This window comes from Ips typographus, linkage group LG5 (assembly GCF_016097725.1).
Source record: "Ips typographus isolate SLU linkage group LG5, UJ_Ityp_2.0, whole genome shotgun sequence".
In the NCBI taxonomy this organism is placed as follows: Eukaryota; Metazoa; Arthropoda; class Insecta; order Coleoptera; family Curculionidae; genus Ips; species Ips typographus.
This window is the reverse complement of record NC_138426.1, coordinates 13,411,077-13,430,092: the sequence shown is the minus strand read 5'-3', so window position 1 is coordinate 13,430,092 and position 19,016 is coordinate 13,411,077. Positions and strand designations below refer to the sequence as shown.

General features: G+C 34.5%; 1 protein-coding gene across 3 annotated transcripts in view; it reads left to right on the top strand.

Moving 5' to 3' along the window:
- The first annotated feature begins 1,534 nt into the window (after window positions 1–1,534).
- The window catches only part of LOC145729854 (homeotic protein distal-less-like), a 70,480-nt gene continuing 52,998 nt past the window's right edge, over window positions 1,535–19,016 (top strand). For all 3 annotated transcript variants that reach the window (XR_014178474.1, XM_081980782.1, XM_081980781.1), the window contains exons 1-2: window positions 1,535–2,361; window positions 9,636–9,817. Coding sequence is in view for 2 of the 3 variants with exons in the window: in XM_081980782.1 (XP_081836908.1) it covers window positions 2,052–2,361; window positions 9,636–9,817 (492 nt within the window). In the remaining variant the exon portion in view is untranslated. The remainder of the gene's footprint in view (window positions 2,362–9,635; window positions 9,818–19,016) is intronic.

Genomic DNA, 19,016 nt, shown 5'->3' with positions numbered 1-19,016 from the left:
TTTTGGAGTGTCATACCTCCTAAACTAAATAAGATAGAGCAAAATGGCTTGCATGTTTTCATTTTAATTCTTTCAGATCTATTGCGCGGTTATATTAGAAAATTTGACAGATGTAATTTTTTACTGGTATAAAATTTTTGACACCTGTCAAAATTAAAAATATTACCAAATGATAGATCTCAAAAAGTTAAGATAAGAACATGCAATACGTTTTGCTCTATCTCATTCTGGTTAGGAGTTCTGACACTTGAAAGTGTCATTTTTCAAACGTCAATATCTCGAAAACCGTTGTAGATAGATATAGGTTATGATACATGAAAAATATTTGAAATCGATAAGACTAGACAAAAATACAATAATATACAGGGTGTTCCAATTAAAATAAGCAAGTTGACATCAACTTTCAAATTGCTATTAATTTTTGGGTGGCCAACCCTGTATACTGGGAATATTGAAGCTGTTACAATTTGACAAAACTTGGTTTCTTTGACAGTTTGTGGTTAGGAGATTCATACAAACGTTAAAATGTATCCGGTAGTTTTGACTTTCACAATTTTCTTCCAAAATTACAAATAGAGAGCAAGTAAACAAGTTTTGATAAAGATATCAAAATTTGACAGCTTCTAACAGGTTTGTTCGTTTAAACGTCAAAATGTAGCTCGCAATTTTGAGAATACAAGAATTTCTAAAAGCACAAATAATCGAGCAGTTCAAGTGAACTAACGTTTTAAAAGTCACAATTTGACAGCTCCCCTCTTGGTTCCTATGGTAGCTAGGAGGTTCGTTTAAATGACAAAATGTAGCTTAAAATTTCTGTTTTCTTTTGTCAAGAGAGAGTTTTTTATGAAAAAAACCGGCCTAGAACACGCTAAAACTGATATACCTTCTGAAACAATTTATTAAAATACAATAAGTGGACAGTCTGTGATTGGTCAAAAAAAACAGCTTTCAGCTTGCTGCTTTTTTTGACCAATCACAAACTACCAACAAAGCTGTCGAATTATCCAGTAAATTTTTTTTTTCTAGAAATTTTACGTTATTCTTCTTCTTAAGTTGGGTAAGCAGGGAGGGAAAACACTTACCCTCTGAAGTTTTTTCCCTCCCAATAACCAACTGCTAATCCACTTTATGCACTCAACTCAACCCTTCTTTACCAAAAAAAAAAAAAATCGCGCAACGCTCCCAAACAACAATTCATTTTTATGTGCCCAAGTTGTATTCATGATCATGAGTAATGCACAGAATACAGCCGAATATCCTCTTCAAGTTAACCTAAAAATTGCGCGCCTAAAAGTCTACGAGGGCGTCTCTGATATTAGGAAAAGCATTTTAAGCTACGCCCCTTGGGCCGAATTCTGGTTAATAATACGGTTAAACCGTATAGAATCGTGGCTGTCGACCAATCAGAATGGAAGTGGGTGTGTCCTCGCCCTCGACCAGCTGAATGGTAGCGAAATCTACCGGTTGAAAGGTGCAACTAAATCCCCAAGCTAACTATTATATGATTATTCTTCATTATAGTCCCTACGCTCGTACGAACTAGATGGTTGGTTTCGAACGGCCAATTTTCGACGTAAAAAAAGACATATGCACTCAATTTCGTGTAATTTGGTTTCGGGTTAATCTTCAAATGGTTTTTACTCAATTATAGTGTGAATTACACGTATTATCGCAGTTGAATACGCCAAATTGCTTTCGGTCTTTAGATTAATGTTATTAACTCTTTAAACTAATTTCGATATTTTAATGCGATTTGCTTTTTGAACGCGAATTGTAATTGGTATTGTCGTCGCCGGAACTTAACGCGATTTTTCTTAAGTGATTAAACAGTGTTTGCAAAGTGAAACTTTTCAACAAAAACTCTATAGTGCCAGTTGTTATACATTCACCCGCTCTCGATTAATGCAGTGAATTTCTGGGTGAACCCCAGTACTTCCAAGACGACTCCTAACTTGATCAAAGTGGAAAACAAGCCTTTCGCGACGTTAAATTTCACCGACTTGGGTTCCCCGTTCGGGGGCCCAAACGAGGACCCCCCCGGCACCCCAACCATGTCCGGAGAGCCCCATTTAGGGCCTCCGACACCTCACGACTCCAGCAACTCCACGCCGGTATCGAAAAGCGCCTTCATAGAGCTGCAACAGCACGGCTATGGACCTTTACGCACCACCTATCCGCATCATTTCAACTCACCAGCTGGAAATGCCCATGGCGGTCCTCCGAGTGCCCACGATACTGGTTTCCACAGTCCTAGAAGTGCTTTAGGTGCCTATCCGTTTCCTCCTATGCACCAAAACTCTTATACTGGATACCATTTAGGATCGTATGCCTCGAATTGTCCACCGTCGCCCAAAGATGACGGTAAGTTGAGGAATTATTTTCAAAGTTTTGAACATTTGCCTGCTAGGCTTCTATTAATAATTTACAAAAAAGTTCACATAGAAAAGAAAACGTATTAATATCGATTAGATATGTTTGCAGATGATACGTACATTGTGACTGACAAGTCCGACGGCAGGATGTTATAACTGAACGAGTTTCAACTCATTCAGTTATAACAGAAATATCTTAAATCTAGTTCTAATGATCTGAAATTAAACAAATTGGTGTCATCTAATTCAGAATTATGCGAAGAAAAAGTGAATCATCAAGAATTACTCTGCTAATACTGGCTCACATTAAATTTGATGTTGGTAGGCATAATTTGACAGTATAATAGGAAGAACAAAATTAAATCAGATAAAAAATAATTCTAATATACCACATTCTATGCTAGATCTTTTGGTAGCAAGAGTATAATGATCCATAAGTCAAAACACCCATCAATGTTTAATGTATTACAGAGGAATAGATATAGAAGAGTATTTGATTATAAATTTAAAATTTTATAAAATGATATTAAAGTAAAACTGATATCTGAGAAATATCAGATGATGTATTACTTACAGCAAACCAAACACTTCATTTGTGGATACAATTTACTGAACAAAACTAACAAATTATGAATGATGGTCAAACCATGTATTCTAAAAGAAAAAGTACACGTACACCCTTTTTTAGCTAGAATAGAATTTAGACTTTTTAGATTCGAATTCCCAAGGGAAATGATTGATAGGAAGTGACAGAAGATGCTGACAATGGCAGTTCTGGTCACATTCTAGAGACCTCAAGAAGATCAAGTCAGAAAACGCTAAAAAATAATGTAAATTTACATTTTTAAGTAGAAATATTCAGAAATCCACACTGTAAATACGTCAGATAACGTGATTTTGGATAAACATCAGTTTTCTCGATACGGTTCTGACATTTAGCAGAATCCACAAGTGATTTTAGGAAAATTTGCCAAACTTTGGTTAGGTTAAGTGTCGGTTGAATTTAATTAGTTTAGTTTGCTTAATTCGGTTCTGATATTTGGTAGTTTTGTGATTTTAATGGCACCACTGATAAACGTTTCAAAATCCTAGAAGTTGAAAAAATACAGAATAGACTCTAGAAAACCGTCAAAACAACTAATACTCACAGAAACAGTGTTTTTGCTAGTTTTTTTTCAGTACGGTCCTGATATGTGATCGGGGTGTTTAAGCCAAATTTTTGTCGAAAAAATGAATCTTGACAAATTATTTAAACTTGTTACTAACACTCTTTGGGCTTTTTCAGATCACGTGACCTCTTTTGGGGATTTTAAGTCAAATAACAAATTTTTAGCTTTTTCCAATTTCAATTTCTCTTTTGGCATTTTTCCAAGACTCATCTGTACCATACATCATTTTAAAAAACTTTCAAATATTAGCCATTATTTTGGTCATGTGATAGTTATTCAAACATTCAGCTGTTTGTGATTTCAGGTCACGTGGCCTTTTTGGGGGGCTTTTAAGTCAAGTGACACATCAATGCAACTGTCATTCTCGTCATTTTTAAATCCCGTGACAATTGTATTAAAAATATGATTATAGAAATGATTCAGAATGAACATATTATTAAAATATCAGAAAAACAACATACAAGATTCAGAACACCCTGTATACCAGTAATCTGTGGGTTTTAAAAACGTGATGGGTGTGTATATTAATTTATCAAAACTTTACTTTTTAAAACGGAGTTTAATTTCAAGGTAACCTTTTTACTAACCAAGTTAAATTAGTAAAATAACATTAAATGTTTGACATCGTTATTTCTCTATTAATTGATCGATTGATTGATTATAGTTTTATACTAGAAAAAATTAGCGTTTAATACCAATCTACTTTGTTCAGCAACTAAAAACTTTGAAAGTGAACATATTTTCATAAATATTTCCGCAAAAACAAACAGATTGATAGACGAAAAAGTTTTAATGGCCTGCCGGACCTCTCGATCTAGCTCCGCTCGATTTCTTCTTGTGAGGCTATCTTAAATCTGTAAAGCGCACGCAAATCCATTGAGATAAAATATATTAAAGATTGGAAGATTAGAATAATGAAGTAAATAGGCTTAATAACCTCCCTAGGGTGAATATTGCTTATATTGTCTGTTTATTCTGCATAATCGACAGTTGTTGTTATTAAAGACAACAAATTAAGAGACTTTTAAATTTAACAACCCTGTATTGTTTACTGAAAGTTTCTTTGAGCTAAAATGGACTATTACTGATAAATAATGCAAATATAAAATTGTTCTATTAATTTCTATCAGAATTTACTAGAAACTGTTAAATAACAGAACAGAAACGTTGTGGAAAATTACAATGTTTACAGATGATACTAATAATATGCTTCATGATTCACAATAATTTATGTGTGTATGAGGAAGCTGGAATTTATTAAAGTAATTTAATGTTAGTGCTTTCATTCCGCATACCAAAAAAAAAAATCAATTCATAATGACACAGGAAGTTTTAAAATCTTGAGATATAATAGACAAGAGGAAACAACAAGCAAACAAACTAAAGTGACAAGCTAAAGAGGATTAGAGTGATGGCTTCATTAAATACTACCTTAATAGATGGTCTATGGGTTGATGGAATCATGAATCGAATGACCTGCAAAACTTCTTCGCTTCTCGGAACCGAAATTAAATTTCCTTTGAAGTTGCGTGGATCGCGAAAGATTAGAATCGGCTTTCGTTTCTCAGTGCCATTGTGCATGAGGACTTTTTCCAACTTAATTTCTGACCGGTTGCGCTTTTTTGCCACTTAAAGAGCTTTTTTTTTGCAACTTTGTTAAAAATGATGGAGCCTTTGTTGTCGTGCTATGCAAAGGCATCTCACCTGAATACCTTATTCAAATACGCGAATAAGAATGTGTTGAATCAGGCATAATATAAATACATACATCATCCTTTCGATATCCGCATAACTTGAGCGCGAAACTTATTTGGAAAAATCGTAGGGAATGCGCCTAGGGAGCTAAACGACATGTTAGTTTGTATAAACAGCAAGGTAAACTTGTAGTAATAATTCATATACGGAAATGTTATACGAGTAGGAAAGATTTTATTCTTTTTAATATCAAACTGTAAACTAAAGTTAAAAATCCAAATTTATAAGTAATTTTCCTGAAATGTACAAAAGTGCAAAAAATAACAGCAAATGTAGAAACCACCCGGTGAATATTATTGCATTCATGTGTCGATTGTCAAATGAAAATGTTTTTTTCTACGACTGCTATAGAAAACTAAATTTTCTTCTCTCATTTGAGAGATATGACTACCTAGGGAGGAAAAGTGCCACCAGTAAGTCACATTACTTTCTAAAGACAGTTTGTCCCTTTCAAAAACTTCAAAAACGTTTCTAAACCCTGATTTTTGCAATTTTAGAGTAGAGTTTACAGTTTTAACGTTAGTGACAGTTGTCACGTGATTGCAGAATACTATTTAACTAGACGGTCACGTGACAATTGCTCGAATAACTGTCATAAATCTCAAAAACGCGTTTTATACCAAATACTGCAAAAAACGTTTCTAAACCCTGATTTTTGCAACTTTAGAGCTTGGTTTGACAGTTTTGACGTTAGTGACAGTTGTCACTTGATTTTAGAACACTATTTAGCTAGACGGTCACGTGTCAATTGCCAAAATAACGGTCATAAATCTCAAAAACACGTTTTATACCAAATACTGCAAGAAAACGTTCCTAAACTCTGATTTTTACAACTTTAGGGCATGGTTGGACAGTTTTGACGTTAGTAACAGTTGTCACGTGATTGTAGAACACTATTTAGTGAGATGATCACGTGACAATTGGCAAATAACTCTCATAAATCTCACAAACACGTTTTGTACCAAATACTGCAAGAAAACGTTTCTAAACCAGGATTTTTGCCACTTTAGAGCATGGTTTGACAGTTTTGACGTTAATAACAGTTGTCCCGTGATTGTAGAACACTATTTAGTTAGACGATCACGTGACAATTGGCAAATAACTCTCATAAATCTCAGAAACACGTTTTATATCAAGTACTGCAAGCAAACGTTCCTAAACTTTGATTTTTACAACTTTAGGGCATGGTTGGACAGTTTTGACGTTAGTGACAGTTGTCACGTGATTGTAGAACATTATTTAGTTAGATGATCACGTGACAATTGGCAAAATAACTCCCATAAATCTCAGAAACACGTTTTATATCAAGTACTGCAAGAAAACGTTCCCAAACTCTGATTTTTACAACTTTAGGGCATGGTTGGACAGTTTTAACATTAGTGACAGTTATCACGTGATTGTAGAATACTATTTAATTAGACAATCACGTGACAATTGGCAAATAACTCTCATAAACCTCAAAAACACGTTTTATATCAAATACTGCAAGAAAACGTTTCTAAACCAGGATTTTTGCCACTTTAGAGCATGGTTTGACAGTTTTGACGTTAGTGACAGTTGTCACGTGATTGTAGAACACTATTTAGTTAGATGACAATTGGCAAAATAACTCTCATAAATCTCAGAAACACGTTTTATACCAAATACTGCAAGAAAACGTTCATAAAATCTGATTTTTACAACTTTAGTGCATGGTTTAATAGTTTTGACGTTATTGACAGTTGTCACGTGATTTCAGAAGACTATTTAGCTAGACTATGAAGTGACAATTGTCAAAATAACTGTTAAATCTCAGAAAATTGTCTTGTTTCGAAAACTGTGTTAAAATGTAATTCTTGCAAATTCTAGTAAAATTTTGACAATTCTGACAGTAGTGACAAACGTCACGTGGTTTTAGAGAATAATTTGGAGTAAGAAAATGACTGTTTTAAGCGCATTTTTAGAATTCTTATTAAATTTCATATTCAATAAATTGAAAAAGTATTTGAAGTTTTACAACCAAACTTAATGGCAATAACGTAATTAAAAAGCAAAAGTTGCACTTTCCTCCCTAGTTGCGGAAATTACTATTGTTAATTGTCATGTGTCAAATTCAAAGATTGGCGTCTTTTGTCGTAAGTGTTGTTGTCACATTTTAAGACAAAGATCTAAAACATCAAAAATAAAATAATAAAACGTAATGAATAATTTTCGTTTATTTATTTATTGTTCAGACAGGGCCAGTTGACAGTTCTGTCATTAGTGTAATGACGTAACGACAGACTTTTGAATACGCCAGGTAATTTAGTGGAAAGCCCTTATTATTAAAGACATATCTAAATGTTGTTTTTCTCTATAAATTACTTATCAAAAACTTAATTAAAAAATTAATTATTACAAAACAAGCAATTTACTTGAAACGATCAGTGCGTCCAACTAATAATAGCGACGCCAGGTGACAAATTTATCAACTAGTCTCCGCTACAATAATGAATGCACAACATAACCTTCTCGTTGCCCTTATAACCTTAATTTCACTATCTTTTTGCACATTTGCTGCAAGATAAGTATGGAAGCCTAGTGTTGCGAAGATTAGATGTTACCTAATGACGTTTTTGTCAAAACAAAATGTATAAATCCTGAAACAAATAACCTGGAGTTTTTTTATTTTGTTTGTTAGGTTGCAAACCACTAATTTTGCGATATCTCAGGACTTTATCGGTTTGACGTTCTAACGTTTATAAAACGTAAATATATAAATTATTATCTTACTAAGTTGACATTCAGATAACAGTAGGTATAGGCTTTTTTACGGAAAACAATGATCAGTAAAAGTGGTAACCTACACAATGAGCAAAACTATTACCGTCATTAAATAAGTTAGAACTCTCTAGCTAGAGTCACGTGACTTTATATTGATTACCACCTCCTTACTCACGTGACAAATGTCAAATTTATACATCTACTGGATTCAGGAACGAAACAATTAATAATATAACTTCATACCTTTCTATTAATCGAAAATGTCTTGGTTTATTTACTAATATTATGCCGCGTTAATCACTGTTGCCACATGATAGTGATATGATTTTGACAGGTTAGTGTAAGGAACAAGTAGCGTGAAACACGTTCTAAACAACAATTAAAAAACATTCAGGGTTACGCGCGTTGTTGTATATTGCCATTAATAGTTATTATTAATCAAATAATAATATGGCGAGAGCACTTTTGCAAAACAAGTCACGATTTGGCAGCACAGTAGCTCGGGGTGAAGCCATTTTGGAATTTGAATTAACTGGCAATTTTACGTCAAATTCAGATTATAGTTAAATTATTGTATTCAAGTGCAACAACACATTGCACATGATTAGTTGAGTTAAATTGGGCTTAATTTTTGCCACCGCTTTCCAGAAGCGTTAATCAGCTGATTTTGACAGCTGGAGGACAAACAACAACTTTTAAATATTCCAATAATGTTAATTTTTTTTGACAGTACCTAGTTGAGAAAATTATTTTTCTTTATTTGTAGGCAAAGGATTCTACTCTTTGCTATTAGGTTAACTAAAACAGTCTTTAATACATTTTGTTAAACTTTATCCTGAATTTGTCAAATAAACCACTGATCCGAAATGTTGGACTTGGATAGGACACCAGTGCTTTGTATATCAAAATGATGGGTTTTCTTTCAGAAATCTATTAATGTACAAGCAGTAAATTGTATGTATATTAGACATCTCGGTAGTACAGCTGGTTTAAAAAAAAACCTTAATTTTTAATTACAACCAATGTTTTTAGCCATTTTTACTCGTATCCGAAATTATCGAGTAACATAATATACATAGAAATTCGTTTGTTGGAAACAAGCAATTTTAAAGTGAATAGACATGTTTCATTTCGTATACACGACTACTTATGCCGATACTACTTGGTTGAAGGTTACGTTGGTACGATAAAACAACAGTCTTATCATTTCTTCGTGTAAGTTATTTCGATCGAACACACAAAATACATTTTATTTCTAATGGATAATCTGACTAGGGAAATATTACGTCGATATACCAATGTAGGTGACCCATGACAGTTTTCCTTGACGTCAACATAATGATTTGCTTCCAGCCAAAGTATAAATTAAAAATTTGTTATTTTTTTAATGGAAAGTGATTTTATGCTTCTAAATAATTAAATTCGTTTAGTTTTTCTGGTGTATGATTGAATTTGAATTTTCTTTATACATATTGATTGAAGTCTGCATTATTCATAAGCGAATATATAAATATCACAGAAATCCAGTCAAGTTGTATTGATTTAAGTGTGTTAAATCGATGGGACTTTCAGATTTAGGGTTGTTTTTTTCTTCCAGAAAAATGTCTGTCCCTGGATAGACCGTCGGGGGGTGGCAAGGGCAAGAAAATGCGAAAACCGCGCACAATCTACTCAAGTCTTCAACTGCAACAGTTAAATCGGCGGTTTCAAAGGACTCAGTACCTCGCGCTTCCAGAACGTGCCGAGTTAGCTGCCAGTTTAGGTCTAACACAGACTCAGGTAAGCTACCCTTATTTTTAATTTTCAATGTCATTCAATATGAAGTAAATTGGGGTAAAGTGGTTTAAACGGCAGGACAAATACTATTTTATTAAATCGTCGTAAAACCAAATACACATTATTACACACGTATAAGATGTAATTGTTTGAGTTTGGTTTGTCCTCCAACGTCCATTTTCACCGCCTACTATACTAGAAAGCCTAGAAGGTGCTTGTCAAATATTCCAATATGGCGGGAATAGTGGTGAGAGTTTGTATAGTGGAAATTGAGTTTTTTGAGGATTAGATTAAGATAACCTTTCTGTGGGGGTCTATGATGGCCGAAATAATAACGAGATTAATTAATTTTAGTTGGATTGACTCATAATTATTGAAATTGCATCAAAACAGTGAAACTCGTAAAAACATAAGTGTGGTTCTTTTCTAAAATCAAAATCCCCTTTTAGGTTATTGGATAGGAAATTTAATGAGGATTCCAAAAATTTGCTTAAAACAGTCATTTTCTCATTCCAATTGTGTTTTACAGGCGATTTTGTCCCTGACTGTCCTTTCAAACTCTGGTTATGGCAGTTCAAATTTGATACCAGTTTTCTAGCTGACTGTACCGTATTTTGTAGTTTTTTAGATTATTGGACAGGAAATTTAATGAAGATCCCAAAAATGTACTTAAAACCGTCATTTTATCACTTCAAGTGTGTTTTATAGGCGATTTTGTCCCTGACTGTCCTTTCAAATTCTGGTTATGGCAGTTCAAACTTGATTCCAGTTTTCTAGCTAACTGTACCAAATTTTGTAGTTTTTTAGGTTATTGGATAGGAAATTTAATGAGGTTTCCAAAACTGTGCTTAAAATAGTCATTTTATCACTCCAAGTGTGTTTTATAGGCGATTTTGTCCCTGACTGTCCTTTCAAACTCTGGTTATGGCAGTTCAAACTTTGACGCCGTTCTTTTCCCTGACTGTACCAAATTTTGTAGTGTTTTTTTAGGTTGTTGGTTAGGAAATTTATTGGGGATTCCAAAAATTTTCTTAAAACCGTTATTTTCTCACTCCAAGTGGGTTTTACAGGCAATTTTGTTCCTGACTGTCCTTTCAAATTCTGGTTATGGCAGTACAAATTTGATACCAGTTTTCTAGCTGACTGTACCAAATTTTATAGTTTTTTAGGTATTGGATAGGAAATTTAATGAGGATCCCAAAAATGTGCTTAAAACAGTCATTTTCTCATTCCAATTGTGTTTTACAGGCGATTTTGTCCCTGACTGTCCTTTCAAATTCTGGTAATGGCAGTTCAAACTTGATACCAGTTTTCTAGCTGACTGTACCGTATTTTGTAGTTTTTTAGATTATTGGACAGGAAATTTAATGAAGATTCCAAAAATGTGCTTAAAACCGTCATTTTATCACTTCAAGTGTGTTTTATAGGCGATTTTGTCCCTGACTGTCCTTTCAAATTCTGGTTATGGCATTTTAAACTTTGACGCCGTTTTTTTTCCCTGATTGTACCAAATTTTGTAGTGTTTTTTTAGGTTGTTGGTTAGGAAATTTATTGGGGATTTCAAAAATGTGCTTAAAATAATCATTTTCTTACTCCAAGTGTGTTTTACAGGCGATTTTTCCCCTGACTGTCCTTTCAAATTCTGGTTATGGCAGTTCAATCTTCATACCAGTTTTCTAGCTGACTGTACCAAATTTTGTAGTGTTTTTTTAGGTTATTGGATAGGAAATTTAATGAGGATTCCAAAAATGTGCTTAAAACCGTCATTTTCTCACTCCAAGTGTGTTTTACAGGCAATTTTGTTCCTGACTGTCCTTTCAAATTCTGGTTATGGCAGTTCAAATTTGATACCAGTTTTCTAGCTAACTGTACCAAATTTTGTAGTTTTTTAGGTATTGGATAGGAAATTTAATGAGGATTCCAAAAATGTGCTTAAAATAGTCATTTTATCACTCCAAGTGTGTTTTATAGGCGATTTTGTCCCTGACTATCCTTGCAAATTCTGGTTATGGCAGTTAAAACTTTGACGCCGCTTTTCTCCCTGACTATACCAAATTTCGTAGTGTTTTTTTAGGTTATTGGATAGGAAATTCAATGAGGATCTCAAAAATGTGCTTAAAACCGTCATTTTCTCACTCCAAGTGGGTTTTACAGGCAATTTCGATCACTGACTGTCCTTTCAAACTGTGTTTCTGTCAGTTGTTTCAGTCAGCTGAAATCAGATCGTGACAGTAATGACATTTCTCTGTCAGTCCGCAATTGACATGACATTGACAAAGCAGTGTTGCCATCCCTCATAAGCGAACGACTACATTTCTTTGATTTTTCAGTCCCAACTTGCAATCAACTACACGAAATAATTTTAAAAAAACATTTTTCTTACTGCATCTGAATAGGTTTGTGTAAAAAACGAAAACCGCTAACGCCGCCATTAAAACTGACATTTTAGGCTTTCTAGTATAGAGGGCGGTGCCATTTTGAACAGTCAACGTCAAACTGATAATTGACAAGCATCTACCATAGATCAAATTACATATGAATGGAATGGATATTAGATACAATAAATGCTGGACACTAATGAAAATTGCTCTTAAGATTGACTCTTGCCTAAGGTCTAGTAGATTAAAATCTGGTAATCAAACTGGCTAGTTAAGTCTCACAACGTTGGTAAAATAGTGTCCTTGTTTTTTTTTTTGCGAATAAATTCGCAGGAAAAAGCGGAAAAATGTCGCGCGGCCTAAGATCAAAAGTGAGCATTCTTTCGAACAACTTCCAGCCATCTGCTTTCGGTTTTAAAGAATTTCAACAGAAGAATCGATTGACGCAAAAAGTAAAAGGGTCACCGACTGAAATCCGGAGAATTTTTATGACGCAAAGTAAACTTACTCGTAAGCAAAGTAGGTTATGTTTTATTTTTTTTGCCTGATTGGGTTTGGCCCCCCTTGGCACAAACAATAAGGGCTCTCGGTTAATTTACAATCTCCAGTAATAAACTAACCGTCTTTACTTTTATACAATGCAACCCAATAAGCAAACGATGTAGTAGTACCTCGGACGCGAATGACTAATTACCCCCGTGAAATCCGAAATTGCCTTTTCGTTTTTTTTGTTTTTTGGTGCACAGCATTTTTGACAGGCATAGCAAATTGTTTTGTTTAATGCTCATCTATCCTAATAAAGGCGCTTCTATTATATCTCTCATACTTGTGTGGCACTGAAATTAATGACTGGAAGAACAGTAGCGAAGAAAGATGAATGAGGTACCGCCTTGATTTTCAATTTCCGTTTTTTTAACAATCTTTTGTTGGTTGCCTTTTGTAAAGGCGCAATTTGCTCGAAAGCTGAATTAACCAATTTAAAATTTACAGTTCAATGGAAGGTGTGTAAAATAAGCTAGACTAATAGGAATTATTTAATGAACTGAATTGTTAAATACCGACATTTTGATGGATTAATCCGTCTACCTGTTGGCTTGAATTTCCTTGCCAGCAAATTGGAACATAAACAATTCGTTCACTACCGACCCAATTACCAGTGAAATACAAATTTCGACTCTACATTCACATAATATTGTGATAAAGTGTTGTAATAATTTATCTGCGACGGTTTTGATGCCATTTTAACGCCTCTTCTAGGCCAGTATAAGCATGAATTATTAATGAGCCGTCCCCGAAGAAAGAGAGACATATTTGTCTTTGTGAAAAGGGTCGGCGGTAGTGAAAAACGCGTGTCCAACTTGTCGCCTCTACCAATCCGACGTTTACACGTTGAATTTAAATTGTCAACAATTAATTAACGCCAGATTGGATTAAGATATGATTGACAGGAAAAATTGATCGCTTTATCATTCATTTTAAATGTTAACATTGGCTATTCTAACCCCACAACACGTTGCTATCCAGTATTACATACAAAAATCACTTAAACAAACCTATGCAGTTCTTCGCAATTTTCTGGTATGAAAAGCACTAAAATCCCGTAAAAGTAAAACTAAAAAACAAACTGAATGAAACGCGATAATAGTATATTACGTAATTAGTGCTGTAAGAAGGATTTTACGCACGATATGGAAAAAGTTACAAAGCCGCGTAGCGGCGAGTGTTTAATTCCATGAGTGCGTAAAATGCCTTAGAGCACGGTACTATACTTTACCTACGACCATATGGAAAGTCCTGTTTATGCAATTCATATAATTCAGAGTAACTTTTCATTAAAAAAGTATATTTTCAACGTATTGACATCAGATTTGTACTAATCGTAGGTATTTTGCCACTAAAGAAAAAATAATCACAAATTATGTTACTTAAATAATTATTAGTGTTGTTCTTAAAATGCAGTTCTTCGCAATTTTCTGGTATGAAAAGCACTAAAATCCTGTAAAAGTAAAACTAAAAAACAAACTGAATGAAACGCGATAATAGTATATTACGTAACTAGTGCTCTAAGAAGCATTTTACGCACGATATGGAAAAAGTTACAAAGCCGCGTAGCGGCGAATGTTTAATTCCATGAGTGCGTAAAATGCCTTAGAGCACGGTACTATACTTTACCTACGACCATATGGAAAGTCCTGTTTTTGCAATTCATATAATTCAGAGTAACTTTCCATTAAAAAAGTATACCAGGTGTCCAAGAGCACCCTGGACATAGGAGATTAACATGGGAAAACGGTTTTGATTTTTTTGCGCCTGTACGGTTGATTTGATTGAAAAATCGTATTAATGAAAGTTGTAGTACCTATCACGGACTAGTTTTCTGTATTTTTTTCGGATCTATAACTTGAGCCCTTTCGTCGTAAAACACGAACAAAAATGCGAAAATTTTAACTTTTTACCTGCACTGTATAAGCGGTTGTCGAGCAACCGTACCAGCAACAATGATCTGTTTACCCGTTGCCCGACAACCGCCTATACAGTGCAGGCCAAAAGTTTAAATTTTCTCATTTTTGTTCGTGTTTTACGACGAAAGGGCTCAAGTTAGAGATCCGAAAAAAATACAGAAAACTGGTCCGTGATAGGTACTACAACTTTCATTCATACGATTTTTCAATCAAATCAACCGTACAGGCGCAAAAAAATCAAAACCGTTTTCCCATGTTAATCTCCTATGTCCAGGGTGCTCTTGGACACCTGGTATTTTCAACGTATTGACATCATAATGAAAACTTTCAGTAATATTACTTGATGTGTTTGCTATTGCAGATAATATTCTAGACAAAATGGTAGTTTAGTTACTTAAAACTGTATGAACAATGCATTACGCGATGATCTCCATTATATACTCTGATAAAGGAAGAAATGTAAACAAAATCCATTTTTTCCAGCATTAGAGGGATAGTTTGTAACCGATCTTAAAACCGTGCGTTTTTTTTACAACTGTGCGTAAATAGGTTCATTACGTAACGGAAAACTATGCGTAAATAGGTATTTACACTGAGGTCGTAAGTAAAATTGATAAATAAATACTAAAAACTGAAAATGCGTTGTTCAGTTGAGTATAATTCAAATTCGACCCTCACCATTGGGATCTCGGAAACTATAAGAGATACGAAAAAGTTTAAATGGGGGCAACGTTGCAGAATTGAAAAATTACGATTTTCCACGTATTTTCGAAGATATCCGAAAAAAACTGAAATTTAGATTTTTTGTTTTTATTTATTTCTAATCCTATTTGAAGAGATATCCAAAAACCAAAAAAAACATTTTTATTGCCACTTCTTTTCAGCTATACAATAACGGTTTCATATTTGCCATCCGACGTTTCGTCTGTCGGCAGTCATCATCAACTTTCTTTTTTTGTTATGGACGCTTTATTCTGAATTCAGTGATGTATGACAACAATTTATGATTTGCTTTATAAATGACCAATTAATTCAAAAACATTAATTTTGCCTTAGTTTGCTGTGAATACTGTCAAAAATACCTTAATTTTTAAGTCAATGTGTACGTTCGCCCGACGTCAGCTGCTTAGAAGCTAAGTAAGCAGTCCTAACAAACTAAATAGGACCGCTTACTTAAAATCTAAGCCGCTGACGTCGGGTGAACGTACTCAATATCAAAATGGCGGCAATTACAGCAAAATGGACACCAGATTCATGTTGTCCATGCCAAAATTAGTTAAAATGGCCCCTTGACACGTCTAAATCCAATATGGCGGCGTTCAGTATAGTAGGCCAAGAAACCCCTCATTTGAAGAAAATGTCGGTGCATTTTTCCAAAAATGAATTGATTATTTGAAACATTCCGTAGACATAACATATGATCGTAGGTAGCTAACAAATGGAGCTATCACGTGACGTTGAGCGCGCACTGTTTTGGCCGCTAGAGGACAGCAAAAGCCCAACGGACACCGGATTCATGTTGTCCATGCCAAAATTAGTTAAAATGGCCCCTTGACACGTCTCAATCCAATATGGCGGCGTTCAGTATAGTAGGAAAAGAAACCTTTCATTTGAAGAAAATGTCGGTGCATTTTTCCAAAAATGAATTGATTATTTGAAACATTCCGTAGACATAACATATGATCGTAGGTAGCTAACAAATGGAGCTATCACGTGACGTTGAGCGCGCACTGTTTTGGCCGCTAGAGGACAGCAAAAGCACAACGGACACTGGATTCGTGTTTTTCATGCCAAAATTAGTAAAAATGGCCCCCGTGACAGGTTTAAATCCAACATGGCGGCGGTCAGTATAGTCTCCTAAGAAAAAGTTTCATTTGTGCTAAAATTTGGTGTTTTTTAAAAAAACAACAAACAAGTTTTCAAAATAATGACGTCTCACTTGGAAACGTAAAAGTACGTTGATTTGCTCTCAAATTGCTTGTATTAAATTTTTAATAAATCTTAAAATAAAGATAATGTGTAAAAGTGAGTAATAAAGCTTATCGTTTGAAAAAAAAATAATGTGCAGTGCAGAAAGTAGTGCAATCGAAAGAATTGCGTTTGACAGATCCCGTCAAGTCATATTCATATAACTTCTCATAAATTTAATAAATTTTTCTATATTGACTTTTTTAAAATCTATAATTTTTCGTTTACCTATTTTAATACTAATTAAAATGTACTGGAAATTACTGGATTCGGGTCTTTATTAATCATAATTTACATTAAAAATCTGATTGTACATAAACGTTATCTTGGTTAGATAATTTAAAAACCACGAACAGTAAAAGGGGGTTATATCAAGCATTGTTGTGGCCGGTAATAGTTTACAAAGTGGCCACTTATAATGACTTTATGGCGCTAATATCATAATTTGAATTGCCAATCTAGTGGTATATTTACATTTACGTTTGGCTCGGTCTGCATCATGATTGCTGACGACGTTTCAACTGTCAAATTAATTCATCGGGCAATTATTCTAATGAGTGCGGTGAAGGAAACGGCCGCTCAATATCGATTGGCAAAAATCAAAGTGATAAAAGTCACAATTAGTGTGGCCGTAATTAGTACATCAGACGGCCGCCTTGTATATGGCGGCGTCTGTAGCGGAATACCGTGGTGGCGTTGGCGGCGGCGGGTTGTACGGGCGTTAATTGGACGCGAAATTTACGAATCCCAGTTACATCTACAGTTATACGACTAATTAGGCCTGGGCGATTATCCGTTATTTATGTCGATCATCGGGTGTCTCGTTTTTGTGCCTTACAACTCACATTGTCGCTATACACACAGAGGTTCAACAAGTTATCGATTTGTCTCGCGTTTGTAATCGACGTTTTCTTTTTCTCGCTTGAGGCGTACATAACATACAAAGTAGAATAACTACATATGCTTTTTAGCCCCTTTTATATAGGTGGCGTTTGCGGAATTTAGGCTCATTTCCATAGTACAGCAGAAAAGGGTGTTTTTTTAGCCCTTCCGTTATATCAGTCATATTTTTGTTAGCGTGTTACTCGCAAACTTACAAAACATACACGTAGCGCCGGCCATACCTTTTTTTCAGGAAACATGACAGTTGACAAGTTTGACAGTTGACAGTCTGTGTTTTTGCGGTTATTGGTCGTCGATAGCATTCGAAAAATCGAATTTTGTGTTCGATAAGCAAAATGACGTTTAAGTAATGCTTTTTCGATCAGTAATCGATTTGTTTCAGTGCATTCATTCAAGAATGTGTTCTTATGAATGCGACCATTTTTTTGTTTTGACTAGGGATGGAATCGTTCAGCGAGTGCATTTACATGTCAATTGTCACATGGGGACGTTTTTAAATGTCATTTGTTAACAGTGAGCCCTGTCAAGTGTCAAATGTCAATAAGTTATTTTGTGCCTGTTTGATGTCTTCTGCAATTTACATTGTAAATACATTAAAAGTCGATTTATTAATCTAAAACACTAAAAACAAAATAAGAAAAGTGAATGAGTAATTTTCTTTTGTTTATTTATTATTTAGTTATTACATAGGCTGACAAAGCTTACTTAACGACCGTATTTTGAATATATCAGTTAACAGTCCGCTACCGCGGACTCTGGTGGGTATTACATGAATTAGGAAAGCGAGTATACGTATATTTATTAGGTTTTAGTCATTTTACTCTCTGTTAGTTCACTTTTTAGAATTGTAAATCTTAACATCATATAATTAATATATAATTCTGTAAGAACCACAACAAATTGCGAGTCTGGGTAAAAAAGTTTTCTCCCCTCCCCCTCGAACTAAATATACATTTATTTCAATTTCACTCTATCAATTGGAAACCGTACGTTCTCCCCAGCAAACCATCAATTATGGTTTAATCGATATAATAAATGGCGAGTGGTGGACCCTTTAAGCTACTAAATTATTTACAGTTAAATAGACAAACCCAACGTATTTCCCGCAAGAAACGTTCTATTCTTTCTAATTTACCTCACCTTTTAGTTATTAAAATGGGCAGCAAAGGCAATAAAAAATCTGTTTGTCGATTAGGGGACTTTTACGACAGTTCTGTTTGATCTATTTTCAATTTCTCTATATTAGAGCGTGTGTTTTGTGCAAGGTTGTGTGTTTTAGTGGTCGTGTATTCCGTGGGGCAAAAACGGTCGGACAACCCAAACGAATGCCAAAGATAACTGACAAATTACTTTAGCTGGATTAGCGGCATCTTCCGGGAAATTGAGGCGGCAAAGCCTGCGTTACCTGTTCAGGAAACATCATCAGCTTCCTTGAAACCTGATTTTTGCGAAACTGAAAGTTACGATAAGTTTTGAAGTGAGTCCGACCTA